At 46.0% G+C, this 21,834-nt stretch overlaps 1 protein-coding gene across 1 annotated transcript in view; it reads left to right on the forward strand.

Moving 5' to 3' along the window:
• PCDH15 (protocadherin related 15) overlaps positions 1 to 21,834 on the forward strand; it is a 2,681,631-nt gene that overhangs the window by 903,373 nt on the left and 1,756,424 nt on the right. The window contains exons 7-8 of the mRNA XM_069240977.1: positions 434 to 544; positions 10,595 to 10,765. Of these exons, the coding sequence (XP_069097078.1) occupies positions 434 to 544; positions 10,595 to 10,765 (282 nt within the window). The remainder of the gene's footprint in view (positions 1 to 433; positions 545 to 10,594; positions 10,766 to 21,834) is intronic.

Here is a 21,834-nt window from a genome sequence, read left to right on the forward strand (position 1 = left end):
AAAACATGGACGCAGAGAGGCAGACACAGGGGCAGTGATATACATAGAGACGAGCATGCAGAAGACAGATCATTAATAGTGATCACCTGTATAGCTGCAACCCTCACCCTCATGGAATGGATCAGTCACACAATATATATGATGTGTTGATGGGTAACACAATTCCCAGCTCATTCCTACCTATGGTCAGAATGAAAAAAAAGCGTCCATCCCTCACTCTATCATGCCTCAAAGAGCATTTAGTAAATGCTTTCATATGATTTCCTATTCATATTGACAGCATCCATTTGTTTCATATGTTAGTGGTATTGGAGGTTTGATACACATAAAACATACACATATATACATATACAAATAGTTGCACATGCACATCGCACAGAGCTCATAAACAATTCTCTGAACTCTTGTGTGTGTTTTATTTTCTCCTCCATAGGCATCCAATCAGACCTTTGGCATTCCTCTCACATTGTCTGGAGCAGTCGTGCTGAGACGGAGACTAAATTATGAAGAGAAAACTCGCTTCTTTGTCATAGTCCAGGCTAATGTAAGTAATAACCTCTATTCTATTTCCTCTGTAGTCTATGGTCTCCAGAACAAGAGTATTCTTTTCTATCATTCAACACTGTCAAATTATTACTTGATCTAGGTCCATTCTTTGCCTCGAAAACGACCCTAAGAATGCAGGCTGAACCATGCTTGCCTGAACCACACACAGGTGTGGAGTCTGCCTTAACCATGCATGTACCTTAACCACATATATATGTGGTTAAGGCAGAGAGTGGTATAGCTGTCTGAGTTGGAGCAGGAACAGTAAGCATTGGGAGAGGTAAGTGGTGCTGAGGCTGGGTTTGTGGGGGTAGTTTTTAGGGGTGGGGCGGTTTTAAGGGTCAGGGCAGGGGGTCAATTAGTTTTTTGGATGAGGAGGAGGTTGGGTTTGTTTTTAGGGCAGGGAGCAGGGTTTTAGGAACTGGGGCCGAGTTTGGGTGGTGGGGCAGTTTTTAGGGGTGGATGGCAGTTTTAGGACTTGGGGGGGGTTGGGTTAGTATTTTTGAATGGGGAAGGTCGGGTTAGTTTTTTGGGCAGGGAGCAGCATTTTCGGAGCTGTGGTTGGGTTGGGGTGGGGGGAAAGGGAGGTTTAGGGCTCAGGGCAGGGGAGAGGGGGAAGTGTTGAGTGCTGCTGCAGGGTGGATTACGGGGCTGAGGTATCAGGTGTTAAGGCGCAGGGCAAGGGGGGAATGTACAATGAATATTCCATTCCTAAACATGTTTTTACCACATAATGTGTTGAAAAGGCAGCTGTGGTAAAGGCATGCATGGTAAAGACACTGTCTTTGTTCAGACAGCGTTGTTAAGGCATACGTGGTTCAGGCATGTGTGATTCCATCATACAAGCCTTTGCTTACCTTTAACACATTTTGAAATGTAACTGCTAGCTAGCAGAGGCCCAGTTCTATTGTGACAAAAGAAAAAAATGAATGAGGCTCAAAAAAATACCTACGTTTATGTATTATCTCACAAATGTGCATCTGATACTACTTTATATACCTGTTTTGAAATCGATAGTGACAGGAATTAGTAAATGGGGACATTAATCATAGTTTCATGGGCTCAGAAAAACTGCTGTTCCATAAGTCAGTTTTCCTTCAAGACCGTCTCATGTATGTTTTTGTTTATCATTTCCCCAATAAAGTGGGAAATATTTAGACATAAGTAGACACTCGGGCCCTATTTACAAGAAAGTGGTGCATCAGCTGTGATATTCAAATTTTCTTGCAACCCCCCAACGACACCTTGTGTGCACCATATTTACAATTTAGGACAATAGAATCATAGGTTATGATGCTATTGTGGTACTTTGCAGGATTAGCGCTATAAATCAATCCTGCAAAGTAAACAGAGTCCCATTAATAGTAATGGGCATGTCATTTTAACACCTGCCCTCAGCTTGTATTAAAAATGAAGCTAATAATGGCACAGTGAGATCTTGTAAATTTCCCTGCACCATTTTTATAGTCCTCACCACGCTGGAATGCTCCCCTTGCATATATTATGCCTGGCACAGGCATAATGTGGGGCAAGGGGTTACAAATTGGCGCAATGCATGCATTGCACCACTTTGCAAATATGGCGAATGAGAACGGCCTCCTTACCCCCACATTATTAGCATAACAAATGATGCGAGTGTGACACTAAGAGGTATTAGGGACTTGTAAATCTGGCCCTCAATTTGTCCACTAACCGTCAATCTTAAAAAGTGAAAATGTTTTTTTTCCCCCACATCTTAAATGATTCCATTCAATGTCAAATGACTTCTTCGTGACTATAAATAAGTATCTTCTGTATATTCCATTGATATAAATATTTGGTTAGGTCAGATGGATATACTGTTGTTAGAGTTCCCAAGTTAAAGAGGCAGGAAATAGGCATTTTCTACATGGTTACCCTAGATTATCATACTTTGCTGCACCCTATATTTTGTGCTGGCTGTAGAACTCTGTGCACTTTACCCCAGCTAACCAGGGATAAAGTACTTTAGCTCCTTCTTTCAGCATGGTAAAATCGTGAAATTTCTAATTCTTATTTGTTAGAAATGGGATCTCTAGTTGGCAGGGGTATACACCCTTGTCCAAGTAGGAACCACAATGCCAGTCAGGGTAAGTCACACACAATCCAAATTAGCTTGGCACTGAGCAGACAGGCTTAAGTCAGAAGACAATGAGTAAAGTATTTGTGCACTAAATCATGCAATAGCACAGTGAAAACACCACAAAAATTCACCACACAGGGTTAGAAAAATATAAGATATTTATCTGAGTGAATTAAGATAAAAACGATCAAGATTTGACGAGTAGAACTTGAAATATCACTTTTGTAATGATAAGAAGAATCTTAAGTCTTTAAAAAGTAACAATTGTCTCTTGCAAGAAAAAAAGTACGTGGTATGTGTCAAAATTACACGCACAGAAACCGCAGAGGAGGATAAGTGAGGAAAACGAAGGATGTGCATTGGATTTCCAGACGCACACAGACAATGAGTTGAATATTTTCCATGTGGCAAGGACTTTGTGTCAAATTCCGGCACGCAGGCTTGAATCCTCTTTGCAATGTGGGGTCTTTTGACACTGCGTGGAAATCCTGGCCATGCAGGACGAAGTCACAGGTGCTGCATCTATCCGGTGGACGATGTGTTGGAGTTTCTGTCACACGGCAGGCGCTGTGTCGATTCCTCTCACAGGAAGTCGGACTGTGTCGTTCCAGTTCGGCGGTGCATCAATCCAGTGGGTTGTGCATCGAAGTTCTGGTCACAACGCTGGTGTTGGGTGGATCTCCACTTGGGGTGCCAGGCTGCATTGTTCCGGTTCGGCAATGTGGTGATTCTTTCACCACTAGGCAGGCTGTGCATAGATTGTGGCAGGCTGTGCATCGATTTTTGCCGCACAAGGTGTTCCATTGCAGAGATGAAGTCTTTTTGCCTCTGAGACTTCAGGAAACAGGAGGCAAGCTTAATCCAAGCCCTTGGAGAGCACTTCTCAGCAGATCCAGAGACCAGCAAGGCAGCAGGGCAACAGCAAGGCAGCAGTCCGTCACAGCAAAGCAGTCCAGGTGAGTCCTTCGGGTAGCCAGGCAGCTCCACTTGGCAGGTTGCAGAATCTGGCTCAGAGTATCTGTCCCAGGAAGTGTTTAAGTTGGTAGGGTCAGGGACACAGTTTATACACCCAAACATGCCTTTGACATGGGGGAGGCTTCAAACAGTGGTTTTGAAGTGTACAAGGTCCCCTTTCAGTAGAACTCTGTCTGCAAGGATCACAGTAAGGGGTTTGGCAGTCTATTGTGTGAGGGTAGGCTACTGTCCTTTAAAATGTGTCAGTCCCTCCACCCTTCCAGCTCAGGTAGACCCATTCAGTATGCAGATGTGTGCAGGTGTGACTGAGCATCCTGTGTTTTTGGTTGTCTGGGTGAAATGCCCAAGGGAGATGTCATTCAGCCCAGCCCAGTCAGTGCTGCAGGCCCACTAGTAGCATTTCATTTACAGACTCTGGGCACATGCAGTGCACTTTACTAGGGACTTACAAGTAAATTAAAAATGCCAATTGGGTATGAGCAAATGTCACATGTTTTAAGGGAGAGAGCATATGCACTTTAGCACTGGTTAGCAGTGGTAAAGTGTGCAGAGTCCTAAAATCAGCAAAAACAGTGTCAAAAAGTGGAGGGAGGCAGGAAAATAGTTGGGGTGACCACCCTAAGGCTGTCAGGTCTAACATTATTTTTAACTTACCTCCAAGTGCCTAGTACATAGTATAAAGTGTATCCAAGGCCTATAAGTTTAATGTCAATAGTGGACTGTAGCACCCATTGTTCCAGCCACTACAATGGCAGTGTAAACATGACTGCAGGCCTACCATATTGTACCCTTGCTATGCAGCTTTAATATGCAAATGCCACTTGTCAAAATAATTCCTTTTGAGAGACCTAAACATTTTTTAATATTTATGTCACACCCTAAGTAGACCTTATTGCTCATAAGGCAGGGTGCATGGTATTTACAAGTAAGGCAAGTAAATGCTTAATATTAAAGATGTTCTTACAAGGAGTAGCACCTCAAAGCGATTTTCACTGTAGCAAGGCTGGGTGCTCCACAGGAAAATACTAGGATGCAATATTAAATATGCTGGGCCTGGGTGACAAAGGTAAATTACTCTTTTAAGTAAGTTTACCCTTTGTAGTATATTTACTGTTTTTGTCATTCACAAACTCTGAGTTCAATCTCACTAGAAAAGTGAAAATTACATGTCTGTACCCCAGATTATCGCAATGAGCTTACAGTTGTGTGGATGAGTGACATTCCTCCCTAAACTCTCGCTCACACTCCCACACCCCTCTTACTACTTCCTAATCCTATCCTCTTTAGTAGAATGTCTGCCCATCTTCCCGCCCATTCCCCTGTCTTCTTCCCACATTTTCTTTTACGATCTATACTTATATGTACAGAGACTCCACAGTCAGGGTGGAGAACTCTGCAGTTATAACTATAGTAAAAATTTATGCTTTGTAGTACATTTTGCAATGCTGCAAAATGTATTGAAAAGTACACTTTGTGAATAGGTTCTAATACTGTACCTCGGAAATGGAACTTGCTAGGATAATAATTAAACAACTATTTGAATAGTTATTAAAAATCCAATTCAACTGAGAAGTTACATTTTCAAAACCAGTTGCAGAGCTAATGGAAAATATTAGTGCTTTGAATTTTCATCATAGTGACTGTCCTAAATAAGAACGATGGGCAAGCTCTCAGACTCATTTTTACCCATCAATTAATGGAGCATACCACAACTCTGATAACATCAATCTCTGACCCCTCCACTGCTACCAAATATCAATATTGTGGGTGTTTCTGAAACGTACTGTTCCTTAAGTTAAGTAGACCATATGGGTCTCATTATAAGTATAAGTGCTGATAAGGGCCATGATGGTTGTGGTGGTCGGGATGTCGAGTGGGGACCGGTACTGATGGCTGGGCTGGGGTTTGCTAGTTGGAATAGGTTGTCGAGGCTGACCAAGGAGGGTTGAAGGTTAAAGTTGTTGTAGATGTTAGCAATCTTGCTATGTAAGTAGTCGGATAGTGAGTCGCAGAGTTCCTGGGAGGGGTGTACTGTGTTTTCAGTAGCAGTCAGGTTGGAGAATTTCTTGATGATTCTGAAGAGTTCCTTGGTGTGGTTTTCTGTCGTGGTCAATGTGGTTTGTGATGGCTGCTCTTTTGGCCTCCTTGATGTGCTGGTGGTAGTTGTTAAGTGCTGTTTTGTATGCAGCTCTGTTGGATGGGTCCTTGGAGATGTGCCATCACTCCTCGAGTAGAAGACAGTTGTGCCCTGTGTTTCCGAGTTCTGGGGTCTATCAGTGGACTTGTCTTGATATTCTGCTAACCTATGTCAGTTTCAGAGAGGTGACTTTGTCTGCGCAATTGCTGATCCAGGCAGAGAAATTGTGGACGGCCTGGTTGAGTTTGGCTGACGTGTCAGGTGATGTGGTTCTGAGAGCCTGCGTCCATTGGCTCTCAGTTATTTTTCCCCAGCTGCGGTGGGTGGCGCTTTGGTTCCTGATGCTGGTGTGCTGCGTCTTAGAGATGGTAAAAGGGAGAATTGTTTGGCCGGTCCAGGAGAGTTCTGTGGTGTGGGTGAATTTGATTCTGTTGCTGGAGGAGAAGATGGTGTCAAGGGTGTGCCTGGCTCTGTGGGTGGGTTTGGAGACTAGTTGGGTGAGTCCGATGTTGTTGAGGTTCTCCATTAGGGATGTGCAGTTGGCATTCTTGGGGTCCTGGAAGTGGAAGTTGAGGTCACGGGCAGCATATAGTGGAGGGAGTCAATGGCGAGGGGGGCATGATGTTGCTGATGGCATCACAGAATGCTGGCCGGGGTCCTGGTGATCTGTATATGAGTATACATCTTATGGTTTTCTTTGCGTCGATGTGTAGTAATAAGTTAAGGTGCTCCATGATAGGCGTTGGGTCTTATGTGGTGGAGCTTTGGAGGTTTTCCTTGATGGCGATTCCTCTGCATGCTTGTTGGGGCAGTCCCGGTGTATCATCTTGAATCCATCTGGGGTGGCGATGTTGGGGCTGGAGGTGGAGTTTAGCCATGTTTTGGTGATGAAGGCAATGCCTGGGGTGAGGTCCTGGTGATCTGTATATGAGTATAGATCTTATGGTTTTCTTTGCGTCGATGTGTAGTAACAAGTTAAGGTGCTCCATGATAGGCATTGGGTCTTCTTATGTGGTGGAGCTTTGGAGGGTTTCCTTGATGGCGATTCCTCTGCGTTCTCGTTGGGGCAGTCCCGGTGTATCATCTTGTATCCATCTGGGGTGGCGATGTTGGGGCTGGAGGTGGGGTTTAGCCATGTTTTGGTGATGAAGGCAATGCCTGGGGTGAGGGTGGTGATGGTGTCCCAGATTTCCATGTTGTGTTTGCTAAGGCAGCAGGCATTGAGCAGGATGCAGAGATGTGGTTTCAGGTTGGTGTGGTCTTCTGGGAGACAGTGATGTTGGGCCCTGTGTGGGTAGGCAGTTATGTGAGGCAGGAGAAACTGCTGTGGCAACAGGTGAAAGGTCCCTCAGTGGAATGCAGAGGGGATGTGCAGCAGTTGGAATCTTGGTTTCCCAGGAGCTCGTATGTGGAGTAGCTGCGGCATGCATTAAGTATGCCTGGAAGGGGCTTTGGGGAAGCAGGAAGAGCAGGAGGCAGGAAGGTTGGAAACGCTGAAAAGGCGTCCCTGGCGTCCCTGGGGACAGGCAGCCTTGGGGTTCCTGGGGTCAGGAGCCTGGTGGTGGGTGGCAGCAGCAAGGCTGGCCATGAGGATTGCAGGCAGCAGGGGAGCAGGAAGACCTGCTCACTGAGACTGTGCTGCCTCTGGCATTCATAATTGTGGGAGAGGTGTGGGGGAGGCGGGAAGCACAGGTGAGATGGCAAGAAATGGGAAGGAGGTGGTCCTGGGGCCTTGTGGTCAGGAGCCTGGTGGTGGGCAGCATGAGCAAGCTGGCCGTGAGGCTGGCAGGCAGTGGTGGAGTAGGAAGATCTGTTGAGTGCTAATTGTTCCATGAAAATTATATTTAAAACCATTCTTAAGTACAACATATAAACGGCTACTTAATGTATTATATTTTTTATGTCACCTCCAAAAGATCAAATATGTTATATGTAGCCTATTTATAATGTTTTAAAAGTTTTTGTTTGAAAATAGTTTAACTGTAAATACACGTACTGCAGATATGTCTAAGTGCATTTTACACTGATTGTTGTTTATTATTGCATTGCTGTTCTCTCTAGAAGTCTGTTTATAAACTTACTTACCAAATCATACCGAAAGTGCTCAACAAAGTCACCTCCCTCAAGACATCAAAAGTGAGACCAAATTATAACCAAACACAAACTGCTAAAGAAATGGTTCAATGTGGAATTCGCTAACCTAAAAGACTGAGCATGAAATTCAAAAGAAAATTATGACATTTAAAGGTGCTCAAAAACATAGATGTAAACAGTATGAAACAATAAAAATGCTAAAATGCTAATCAATCCATAAAAATGCAGAATTTATACAATAAAGTAATCTATTCAAGAATTCATCCATTTGGATTCCATCAAAAGTAGAAGATTTACTCCTTCTTCTCAATCATCACATACAGCTAAGCATCCCTAAAAGCAAATATAAAACGTCACTGTCTATTAATAGTCCACAACCATATCATACATGGTATACACTGGTGGTCATCGTGAATTATAAAGACTAAGGAGAAAGTAAGACTGCACTCATGAATTAAGGTGTTCAAAAATTCCCCTGATCTCTGTTCTCTATATGTAAGTTTGCATCCTGACAACTAATAATTTGGAATAATGATATAACTCATAATTTGGAAATGGTTCCCAAGGTCACCAATCTTACATAATTAAATGTTGAAAATACCCTAATAAAACATAAGAAGTAAACCAATCGTGTTTAACAGGCACTGCTCCAAAATTCCATGAAGAGTGTCTAGATGTTCTAAAGACACCTCAGAAGAAATGGAGTTATAAAAACGAATAAATAGAATATAAGGAGTCTGTGAAACACAAAGCAAAGCTGCATATAGATCAGGGAACACATATCTCCATCTAGGTTCCCTTGATAAAGTGACACAAGAACCATAAGCCCTCCCTTAGGTTGGCTAGAAGATGAAGAAAAAGACCTATAAGCATCCAAGCTAAAGATGTTAGTTGTGTCCCATGTTTCTTCGTAGTCAAGCAATATTCTAAGATAAAACAGCAAGGAAAATAAGAGAATAATGGTCCAGACTCACTAGGGCAGAACAAATGCCCGTAGACTATGGATAACAAAATTCAGAACTTCATCAGTGGACAAACCCTTGAATATAAAGGGGGAGAAACCAAATTCCTAACTATGCAGTGCTGCTGATTGAGGGAGAAATGCTGATTAATCCAATGGTGGTTGAAAATCTTCAACACAGTAGTGAAAAGGGAAAGCATGAGAAATAGGTGGTTTGAATATCTGTGGCAATGTCTAAAGAAAGTAGTGTTGCTTTGTTTGGAGAAGAGGAGATACTATCCCAAAATACTCATTGCTTGGTGCGTTGGTGAAAGAAGCAAAATAATAATCTAAGATTAATATTAAAATTAAACAATACACTAGCAAGCTTTCTACTATCGGGCAAAACAGTTCAAAATGTAACCCACTCCATCCTGTCTTGCACTGAATAAATTCTAGTAAAGCGGAAGATGCGAAACATTTATGGGGTAGAAACTCCCTTTTAGCCCTTGAAAACTATGCCTTGACCACAAGATCTTTTCTTAAGGAGATGCTCAAAATATTCTGAATGATCTGAACCAAGTTCAGTATGAAGCTATAAATTGATGACCACAATAAATTTGAGGCTTTGAATAAAAAGGTCTCGATCTCAAAAGTAGGGAGAACAAACCTGAAAGATGGAGTCGACAATGTCTGATGGAGAGCGATTAAAGTAGTAAGATATTAAAGATGAGGAATGTGACTTGGAGGAGAAATATCATCCATCTCCTATAATCAAACAGACGGTTTCCACAATACTGGAAGATATTCATAGAGCAAAATTAGACAAGGTGATGTAATGAATACACTTAATAAGAAGATTAAGACACTAGATGGAAAGATATCAGCTATACATTCAGGGTGGAGGAAATAGAGAAAAAGGTATCAAACTACGAAAAAGAACACTGTTAAGCAATTCACACACATAAATAGTGAACAATAAACAATAACTAAGAATTAAAATTACAAAATGGTAATGCAATATTACGTAGCTTAAATATAACAATGGTTACTGTGGAACAAAGAAATGAAGAACAATTCACAATATTTAAATTCACCCAGTAGATGTGTAAGCTACGACTTGAAAAGGTTGTTGAACAACAAAAGGATATGGTGTTAAGGACCGTTTTATAGATGTATTTGCTTATTTTCTAGTTTGAGGGTAAAGCTCAATTATCCATATTCTTGACTAGACCTTGATTATTGCACCACCAATATGTTTGATAATTGCCTGAATTCCTTAGACTTACACCAACACCTTAGCAGTTTTGGCTCAAGCAGAAAATTGTTGCTTAAACTGTGAAAACGAATGTGTGCAGTATGCCACATGTTAGCAATATTCACTGTGTGGTTTACAGAAACTGGATGAATGTACCATTTCACACCATCATTTTGCACATTAACATATACATTTCATTCTTGTCAATTTCTGGCTAGTCAACATTAATGAGAAAAACTTAAGTCAGATTATTTATACACACAAACAGAGGGTGAAAATTGGAATCTTGTGGCCAAAAGCATCACAAAAGCTTGAATTCTTACACAGAAATCGTTCTAGTGTAGCATACGTTAAACCTATATTTATGTGAGAAATGTGAATACTACACAATGAAGAAAGTGTACAAATTCACCATCTTACAATGTTAACTTCCTTTACAACTTCTACTTCAGAATCTATTCTTTACTAATGTATTTTGGGACAGCGTCTAAGTTGATGAAACATTTGCTCTGGAAATAATTTTATGACATATCTTTTGTACAGGACCGAGCACAGAATCCAAATGAAAGAAGAACAAGTACAACTACTCTCACAGTAGATGTACTTGATGGAGATGATCTTGGGCCAATGTTCCTTCCTTGTGTACTTGTGAATAACACCCGTGACTGTCGACCTCTTACCTACAGTGCCAGCATACCTGAACTCAGTGTCCCTGTAAGTGTGCTCCTCATACATTAATATATATATTATATGTTTCATCCTGACTCGTCCCCCAGCCTGTCATTTCTAAAACATGTTGCATGCAAGTGTTTATTGCATAGCATTGAAAAAGACATTTAACAGGGAAGAATAATCAATTCTGTTGTGGATATGTTAGAAAGCATGGGGACAAATATATTTAAGCACTATGAGATTATTATAGGATACTGTGCACTGATGTACATGTAGCCCAAACAACATAAAAAAAAAAAAAATAGAGTATGGATTATCCCAATTCAGCTATGCATTTTGCACCTATATATTACATGGATTTCAAGTGTTAAAAACAAGTGGAAGATGCTTACGTCTTAAACAGATGAAGGCCAGTAATCTTTAGAAATGGGGCTTACAGTTCTAATGATCAGTTCGATGCAATGTTTTTTTTATCTCAGTCTCAATTGTGTAATGGAGAGAATTCACCACTCAGCTATTGGCTGATGCCTGATATTGATGATACCATTGGGCTTAGAACTGATTCCTCTGTTTAGATAATTAATACTTTAAAAGTGTCTCAGTAACGCAGACCAAATATTTGTTCACAGGAATTATCAGTACCAACGGAATCAGTGATTCTGACACGCAATGCCGTTAATAGGGAATAATTGCAAACATTGGTATTTCAAAACTGATTCCTGAGAGTCTCCCTTGCCCTTTCTACTCATTTTATCAATGCAACTTTTACCTGTGAAAAGGTATTTGGTAAGGTATTGAGAGTGTGTTTTCCTATGCAGATCTTAATCTCAGAAACTGCCAGTAATTACACTTACCAGAAGTCTGGGCTGCTAAGGGACACTAGTAATGAGAGTCATTGAGTTGAATGAACCCTCTTCCCTTGAAGAGTCTTACTGGAATTATAATGGTTTTGCTTAGTATATGAACAACCTCTTATCATTCCAATGGTTGTTGATCTTTTGCAGTTGCAATTAGGTGCTTTGGTAGGGCAATGTTAGACTACAACTATTATCCATGTTTCTGTATAATGAATAAAACCTTTGCTAGCTGCTCATTAATTGTATCATTCAGAATTTATATGTATAAAAGTGGATTACTGGTAAGGGCAGGTAAGTACCTACACTTAACAAAAGGCCACAATCCCCCACTAGGTCCAGTCATGGTCTCATTAAATGAATCCTTGCTCAATCCTTGGTAGCTTGTCCACGAGCAGTTGGGCTTAATTTAGGAGACAGGTGTGTAAAGCTTTTAATATCAACAAAACAGTAAACAAGTAAACCACAAAACACAATAATAATCCCACAGCAATTTATATGAATAGATGAAATTGTTCTCTTTAAAATTACACCAAAATGACAAACATCTAATGTAGGGAACCGGGGATATGAATTTTTATAGATTAAGGGCCTCATTACAAGTCTGGCAGTCAACAGACCACCAGACTCGCAGTGGCGGTCATGACCGCAGCCGGTTTGGCAGTCGGACTGCCAAACGCCCACCATCTCCATTGGGAACAATGTTCCTGAAGGGCTGACAGCTGTCAAGGTTGCAATCAGCCAGGGCGGCGCTGAGCTCTGGCTGATTCAGAGGTTCTCTGCCAGTCCTCAACTGTCATGAAAAGGCTGGCAGAGAACAGGTGAGGGACCTGCATTCAAAGGCGGGACCCTGCATTCCCATGCCCGTGGCATTGCAGGTTTCCCCCTCCCAAGCACCCTCATAATGCAGAGTGACTTTTGTGGAAACAGTGCACATTACGAGGGTGTTGGTGCCTCCTGCAGGTGGCAGGAAGGCTGCTGGCTTGATCACCTGCACTTAAATGCCTGGTCAGACCAGGCGTTAAAATGCAGGTAGGCCCATTCCCATGGAGAAACATCATGGACTGGGCAAAAAGATGCCCAGCAACATCATCACCCACACCACAGGGAACATACAGGAGGAGGGAGCCCATACTTAGACAGGAGTAATTTTTTTGGCTGCTTGTGCTTCAAAAAATGATGCTAGCGGCAGAAAATGTGCCACTAACCAGCCTAACGTCATTTCCAACCCACATGCGCCATTTCATAAATATGGCACACGTATGGCTTTAAGGAATAGTGTTAAAAAAAAAAAAAAACGCACAACTGCCTAAATATATTAACTATCTGAATTTTGTTGAAGTACAGGAACCACATCTGCAGCCATCATGCTGCAATAATATTATTTTGCTAGTGACAGTTTTCTTGCTACCCATGCCATTGAGTTCACTATTCAATTAGTAATACCCAAGATATACGGCATTAGGCACCATTGGCTTTACACCAGTAATTCCCCATAAGCCATCGAAGTAAGACAGAAATGTAGTGGTGTTCTCCAACCTGAGTTCTATGGCCACAAAGATGCAGCATGTATAGAAAGTCCAGACATCCATTACAGAGTTGTAAATCGTAATTTAGTAATCATAAAGACATGTCTCAATGTATTCCCTCATAATTCTGTCCCATTGTCACTGTACATTAAGTTGGAGTAAATCTCATTCAAGTGGTGGGAAGTGTGCAATCATGGTGTGGTTTTGCCTTGTAAGTTTGTGCAAACCTACAAGCGTATCAGATTTTGAGCATTCTGAAACTTCTCGCTGGGTAGCTTTAGTGGTTTACACTAGCCATGGGCTAGGGAAAATACCTTTCAAGGGTCGGAAGGAGAAAAGCTCAGCCTTTCTCGGATGTAAGGAATGGGTTCTTCAGAGTTTGAAAACAGTTTTTTCAATATAGAAATAAAGACAAAATTCACAAGCACAGCTTTCCAGACATAGGCCCCCCTTATGACATTAGTGGTAAGTCACGCTTACCGCCATGCTGACTGGCGCCAACATACCGCCGGCGCAGCGAATTACCGCTACCCATATCATGACACACATACACCAATCCGTCCCTATACAGCCACACACACAAGCCAGCCCAAAGGTCAGTAATAAACTTGCGGTACCAAATCCCACACTGTTACGCCAACAGAACTACGCCCACAGAATATGGCCCACAAATCACTGCGGCGGACATTCAACCGCAGTAAACCATTGGTGGTACATACCGCTGTGCTCAAAATACACACACACATACAAAACAACACTACATTGGACAATTCAAACTACACACACCACACCCAAACACCCACACCACTATAAACACACACACACACTACCCACAACCCTGTATGACTAAATAAAATTGACAGCTGAGAGAGTTAGACCAAGAGTACCAACAGAACCAGAGCCACATATCACCATCACCCATACACCAACCATGCACCTTACAGCACACACCCCAACACATCACCCACACACCACTCACACTACACCCATGGCACCACAAAGACACCCCAGGTTCTCAGAGGAGGAGCTAATGGTCATGGTGGAGACAATCATCTGGGTAGAGCCACAGCTATTCAGATCACAGGTGCAGCAGACATCCATCGCCAGGAAGATGGAGCTATGGCGGGGAATTGTGGACAGGGTCAACACCGTGGGACAGCACCCAAGAACAAGGGATGACATCAGGAAGAGGTGGAACGACCTATGGGGGAAGGTGCATTCCGTGGTAGCAAGACACCAACTAGCTGTACAGAGGACTGGCGGTGGACCTCCACCTCCTCTCCCACAACTAACAACATGGGAGGAACAAGTCTTGGCAATCATGCATCCTGAGGGCCTGCCAGGAGTAGCAGGAGGACTGGACTCTGGTAAGTCAATTCCCTATTATTATCACCCTCTGTACTTGCAAGCCATCACATACCCCCACTCTTACCCTCAATCCCATCATTCCACCACCTCACACACATCCCACCATCACAACCTACCCATCCCAATACCATGCCCTGCATGCAACACCAATGGATTGCCACCCATCACAGATGTGCATGGACACCTATGACTAAAGCATGCACATTAGAGAGAATCACCTAGCCCACCAAATAACAACTCACACAAGGAAAAGCTGCCAGGGCAAAAACAACCATAGAGGGCAACACACCCATGCACAAGATGTCACAAGCACAAACAATAACACTGCATTTACATCCCCACAGGTCCCCCATCTAACGTCACCGGAGAGGAGGTGCCAGCAACATCCATTCCCCCCACAGAAGAGGCCCACAGTGATGACAGCACCCCTGGACGCCTGGATCCCGATTACCAACCTGGCCCATAAGGGATCTCCGGACAGTTGGTCACCCAGCTACAGTCCCATACCACCACAGAGCCTCCCCCCTCAGGAAACACCAGCACTGCACCCACCTAGTGGAGCCATACCTCTGTCCCCAGAACACATCAATCAAGCAGTGTGTCCACCACTACAGGGACTCTTGGACCCCCCACAAACACAGGGCAATCAGGGACCTGGGGTCAGTGGCAGTGGGCACACTGTTCAGGGACAGAGGCACAGGACAACAGGGAAGCTGGTAGGTCTGCTCTGCGACAGGGGGAGGACAGGCCCAGGGAACTGACTCTCCAGGAGGCATTTGCAGGGATCCTGGGAGCATACCACCATTTCCAGGAGACGATGGGCCAGATACTGGACAAGTTGCAGGAGACCCAGCGGCTGCAGGAGGGACAGTACCTGGGGATCACACCACACCACTCTGGTCACATTTGCAGGGATGCTGGCAGACATGGCCAACACCATGAGGGAGGCAGTGGCACACCACAGGGCCCCTGACACTAGCCACACCGATGAACAGCCCTCCACCTCCGCAGCCAGCCGCTAGTGGACAGGAGAACCTGCCACACGACCAAAAGGCCACCAGCACCCCTCCCCCTGCAGAAGAAGAACCACCCCACAAACGGTCTGTGTGATCCAGGCAGAAGCCAGAGAATATTGCCAAGACCCCACCAGGAAATAGGACTCTCCTGAATGTCACCCTTGTGTCCCACTCTGTCACCCTGTCCACCTTGAACTGTCATTGCTCCACTTCCTATGCCCCCTTGGACAATGCACCTGTGATACAAATAGACTGGACTCTAACCTGGACTTTCCTCCTCCATCACCCCAGCCTATTGCACATCCCCCTCTAATTATCTGCACTCAAATAAACAACATTTAAGAAAATACAAGTATGGAGTCTGTCAAATGATTTAACTATGTATTCATTTAACACACTTTAAACACTGTAATACAACTGTACATTAATGTATACACATTAATGACCTGTAGTAGGTTGCAGTCAACACACCAGGAACTAGAGTCGGGCACAGATATCTGAAAATAGAGATGCCAAAGGGTACAGTAAGTGGCCATAGAATTGGGAGAATCTGCCTGCCATGTACAATGTCAAAATCAGAACTGTCAAAACTGTCAATGTAAAGTGAAGTTAGTGTCTTACCTGTGTGTCACTTGAAGTACTGTCATAATATTGCTGTTCTGTTGTCCTCATCCTCTTCCTCTACCTCCTCATCTTCACTGTCCACAGGATCCACAGGATCCACTGCTGCCACACACCCATCTCCAGCCTCATCCTCCTGCAGAAAAGGCACCTGGCGTCTCAATGCAAGGTTATGCAACATGCAGCATGCTACGATGATCTGGCAGACCTTCTTAGGTGAGTAGCACAGGGATCCAAAGGTACTCACGATAATCCTTCTTGTCTGCCCAAGTGCCTTATTGTAATTTTCCTCTGCATTTGTCCTGGCATTCCTCACTGGGGTCAGTAGCCATGAGAGATTGGGGTAACAGGGGTCACCTGCAAATATTGAGGGACACTGTTAGACATGCACTATCCCTAAGGGCACAAACCATACCCACACACAAACATCCATCTGGTGGGGACCAGGGCTCACCTATTAGCCACACCCAGTGCCTCTGGAGTTGAGCCATCACATATGGGATGCTGCTATTCCTCAGGATAAAGGCATCATGCACAGGCCCAGAATACGTTGCATTGACATGGGAGATGTATTAGTCTGTCAGGCACACTATCTGCACATTCATCGAAAGAAAGCTCTTTCAATTTCCGAACCCCTGTTCATTTCTCCAGGGGAGGGGGGGACAAATGCAATATGTGTACCATCAATAGTCCCAATAATGTTGAGGATATGTCCCATTGCATAGAAATCAGCTTTCACTGTGGCCAAATCCTCCACCTCGGGGAAAACGATGTAGCTGCACATGTGTTTTATCAGGGCAGACAGCACTCTGGTTAGCACTATTGAGAACATTGGCTGTGGCATTCCTGCTGCCAAGCCCACTGTCACTTGGAAGGAGCCAGTTGCCAAGAAATGGAGCACAGATAGTGATTGTAGCCCTGTCTAGTCTATAAGTGAGGATAATGTGCCTGTCCTCCATTGTTGCCAAGTCCACCAGGGGTCTGTACACGGGGGACGTCTCCATCTCCTATTCATCCACAGCAGTTGCAATCTAGGGGCAAAACGGGGAGCAGCTGGTCAGTGTTCCACATTTCCAAACACTACACTGCATTGCATGTTGTGACTGTAACACAATATTGTTGGATAGGCCCAAATGGTGCCTATGTGTACTGGGAGGCAGTTAGGTGCCATTGCCTGCCCCTCCCCCCAAAACAGCACCCACCTGTCCTGTTTGGAGGGACAGGTGGAAGTGAGGTAATTCCGCTGACGTTGTGTGCCGTTGCGGGAGGTGGTCGAGTACTGCCGTGCAACACCTCATTTGTTGTCTTTGGGCCCTATGGGTTACAGTGGCCAATAGTGATGTACGCCGACGGTGATGGTATGCACCGCTGCGGACATGACCACCATTTTCTAACTGTTCACTCACTTGCTACCTGACCTTCAACAGGAGAGAACCTGCACTGCAAGTGCTACTGTGACCTGTGTCTGGAACCGACCATGGCTCGTGTCACTGGGGAAAGGGCCCCTGCCTTCACCTTGGCAGAGTTGGAGAGACTGGTGGATGGGGTCCTACTCTAGTACCGAATGCTGTATAGGCCTCCAGACCAACAGCTGACTACACTGTGAGCACGATGCATGGAGCATGAATGCATGAAGTGCTGTGGGTGAAGGCCTTGTGTGAGGGGGGTTGGTGGAAGGGTCCGGGGCAGCGTGCTGCATGTATGGTGAGCAATGTCTCTGCTAATGGGGATGTGAGGGCTATGGTGTGACATGAGTGTAACAGGCCAGACAGTCTGACTGATACTTTTTTCTATGTGTATTTTCCTGCAGGTCAGCGCCCAACAGAAAAAGGGTATATGGCGTGCCATCGCCAAGGACATGAGGACCCTGGGGGTCTATGGCAGGTGGAGCACCCACTGTCGCAAATGGTGGGAGGACCTGAGACGCTGGGCTAGGAAGATGGCGGAGGCCCAGCTGGGGGTGGCCTCCCAATGAGGAAGGGGTGCCCGTCGAACCCTGACCCCGCTGATGGCCCGCATACTGGTGGTGGCGTATCTGGAGCTGGATGAGTGCTTGAGGGCATCACAGCAGCTCCAAGGGGGTGAGTACAGTTTCCCAATATACTACTTGAGCGTGGTGGGGTGGTCTCCGGGTGGGGGATGTGGGCCTGTGGGTGCCCCTAGTCCAGGCCAGACAATGCAGGGTAGGTTCCATGTTGGGCACAGTATGATGTAATCCACCTCCAACCAAGCTAGGAGGCATCCACTACTGGGCAGGGGTCTTTGGATCTCAGGTATGCTGCTATTGGCATTAGGTATTCCTGTACATGGCCTGGTGACTAGCATTGTGACTGTTAGTGTATTGCCTAGTGTGTAGGGCTGTTCCCTGTGTGTGTGTGTGTGTGTGTGTGTGTGTGTGTGTCGTGTACGCCAACGGTGGTGTTGGAGCAGACACTGACCAAGTGTATCCTCTGTCTCTTCCCCCCCTTTTTGTTTTGTTATCCTGTCCTTCTGTGCATTAGCATCATCTGGCGGAGAGGCATCGGTGATGGAGGGAGCTGCATCCCACATGACCCTGGAGGCTGAATCCACCTACGGTGAGGGCATCAGTGGGATGGAGGGCGAGGGGATTACCACGGTGGAGACAGGAGGGGACAGTTCTGACAGTGATACCTCCTCTGATGGAAGCTCCTTGGTTGTGGCGGACATCTCTGTGCCCACCCCAACTACAGGTACAGCTGCCACCCCCGTACCAGCAGCACCCTTCCAGCAGCCCCTCAGCATGTTTCCCATTCCCGCTCACCCAGGAGGGTGGGCATCTCCTTCGCACCAGGCACCTCAAGCCAAGCCCCTGTTAGCCCTGCTGCCCTGAGTGAGGAGGCTATTGACCTCCTGTGATCCATCTCTGTTGGGCAGTCAACCATTGTGAATTCCATCCAGGGGCTGGCAGCCCATTTACAACAAACAAATGCATTCCTGGAGGGCATTTACTCTGGTATGGTGGCCCAACAGAGATCAATCCAGGCTCTGGCCTCCTCTCTGATGGCAACCATTGTCCCTGTTACTAGCACCCCCCTCCAACTTCCTCTTCCCCGTCCCATTCTCTTCAACCCCAACCTATCCCAAGCACACAGTCAGACCAGCATGCACCCAGGACAACACACAGGAGTGGCTCAGGCAAACACAAGCACCACACAAACACCATCCACATGCAGACATACCAACACCTACTGCCTCCACTGTGTCCCCCTTCTCCTCGTCCTCTACCTCCCTCCCAGTAGTGTCTCCACTCACACCTGCATGCACTACATGCTCGTCCACTACCTCCATCACCATCACGCCTATCACTACACACCCCTTACTGGCAGTCACCACCCTCATATCCTTGCACACATCCGCTGTGTCCTCTCCCACTGTGTCTGTGCCCTTCCTCCCAAAGTACACAAACGCAAGCACTCAGACAACCAATAGCTATCCACCTCACAACAGCATCCAGCCCATGCACCTGCTCCAGAACACAGCAGACTGACACCTCCTACAACCAATTCCTCTTCCACCACTCCCAAACCTTCAACCTCTTCCCACCCCCATTGTACGTAAGAAGCTTTTCCTCTCCACCGTTGACCTCTTCCCTACCCCTACCCCCCCATCCTTCACGTTGGGCCAGGGTGGTCAGAACCCAGGCGAGCACCTCAGCCACCCTGTCCACAGCTAGAGTACTGTCGACAGATACTGCAGGTGGGAGAGGATCCCAGGAACCAGCCAGCAGCACTGAAATTGTGCCTGCACCAGGTGCATCAAAGAAGGGCAAGGAGACACCACCAGCAGCATCAGGAAAGGGCAAGGAGGCACCACCAGCTGCAAAAGGGAAGGGCAATGAGGCACCATCAGCTGCGAAAGGGAAGGGCATCAAGGCACCACCAGCTGCGAAACAGAAGGGTAAGAAGGCACCACCAACTGTAAAGGGGAAGGAGGCACCACCAGCTTCAAAAGGGAAGGGCAAGGGGCTTGCACTTACAAGCAGGAAGGACAAGAGGCCTGGTGCTGGGACTCATTCAGAGCCCCCACCACCAACCATGGCGGTTCAGCCATCTGAGGCTGCAGGGGAAGGGCTGGAGCCTCCCCCAGCACTGCCATCACAGCCACCAGCACCGCCACCAGCACCACTGCCAGCAGCAGCAGCCCCAGTGGGCAGCAGTCTGAGGCTGCACGGAGAGGGCTGGAGCCTCCTCCCACCATTGCCAGCCCCGACACCAGCCCCGCCACTGCCACCACTGAGCAGCGTCACAGCCGGCGGGCAGTGTTTAGTCCTGCCTCCATGGGCTGTAGTGCATCCTGACCCCTGTAAATCCTCAAGGTGTGACTCCCAGGTGAGAGACTGTGACCTTGCACTCCCCAAGATCTGCATCATAGGGCACAATGCCCCCTCCAGAACCAGCGGAAGAAGCCATCCACTCACCCTATCCTTCTCAGGATGAAGCACACTGGGCACAAGGCCCCCTCCAGAACCAGTGGTGGGAGCCATCCACTCACCCCATCCTTCCCAGGATGAAGCACACTGTGAGCAGGGCCCCCTTCAGAGCCAGTGGAGAAGCCATCCACTTGAGAGACTGTGGCCTTGCACTCCCCAGGACGAAGCAGTGGGCAAACCACCCACTAAAGAAACTGTGACCTTGCACTCCCCAGGACCAAGCAGTGGGAAAACCACCCACTTGAGAGACTGTGGCCTTGCACTCCACAGGACCAAGCAGTGGGCAAGCCACCCACTTGAGAGACTGTAGCCTTGCACTCCCCAGGAAATAGCACAGGGCAGGTGCCCCCTCCAGGACCAGTGACGTTGTACCATCTTCCGGCTGAGGTGCCCCCCATTCCCCATCCCCCTGAGGTGCCTGTGTATTTTCGACAAGATGCCCCTGCAGTGTTCTATCCATGTTGTTGCAGGAGTGAGGTGGGGCCTCGGCCTACGTGTTGTGGCCCTGTGGCCCACAGACATTGAGGACTGGGCAGTGTCCCTCCATTTGTAAATATGTATATACATTTGTAAACTGATGCACTTATTCATGTTCTTTATCGTTTTAAACTGAATTTCTTGCAAACATTTTGTCCTTGCATTATTCCTGAGAGGGAAGGGGTGGATATGTAATGTTAGTGCATCTGGTTGTGTGTATGGTGTTGTGGGTGGGGGTATTGCGTGTTGCGTGTCTGTGTCACTCTCTTCCCCCCTCCCTTTTGTGCTAGGCGGCAGTACTCACCATGGTTGTCTTCATGGTGTTGATGTTCGTAATGCAGGAAAAGGTATACAAGCATAGGAAAAATGTGCAACTTGGGCTCCATGGCATTTTGGTTGTTCCCTGAGTCTTCAGAGGTGAGTCCTTTGACTTCTGGGTTTTGTTTCCGCCGTGCTTTTGATGTCATTGGTACATCCCCGGAAAAGGTGGCAGATAGGTATGTCTTAATACAGTGGGAGGTACATTGTCTTCCGCATGGCTGTTGGCAGTTACCGCTGTGGTGCTTGTTGCTACTGCCGTGGCAGTCAGTGTGTTAAAGTGGCTGTCAGTCTGAGCAGTTTCCGCCATGGTCATAATTCCATTTTGGTTACCGCAGGCTTGGTTGAGGTATTACCGCTGCTTTATCACTTACAGCCAGGGTTGTAATGAGGTCCATACTCCTGTTACGTTTGGTGACTTGTCAATGATGGCAGGTCTATGCTAGTTTTTAGCCATATACGTATGACTGTAGATCTG

This window comes from Pleurodeles waltl, chromosome 6 (assembly GCF_031143425.1).
Source record: "Pleurodeles waltl isolate 20211129_DDA chromosome 6, aPleWal1.hap1.20221129, whole genome shotgun sequence".
In the NCBI taxonomy this organism is placed as follows: domain Eukaryota; kingdom Metazoa; phylum Chordata; class Amphibia; order Caudata; family Salamandridae; genus Pleurodeles; species Pleurodeles waltl.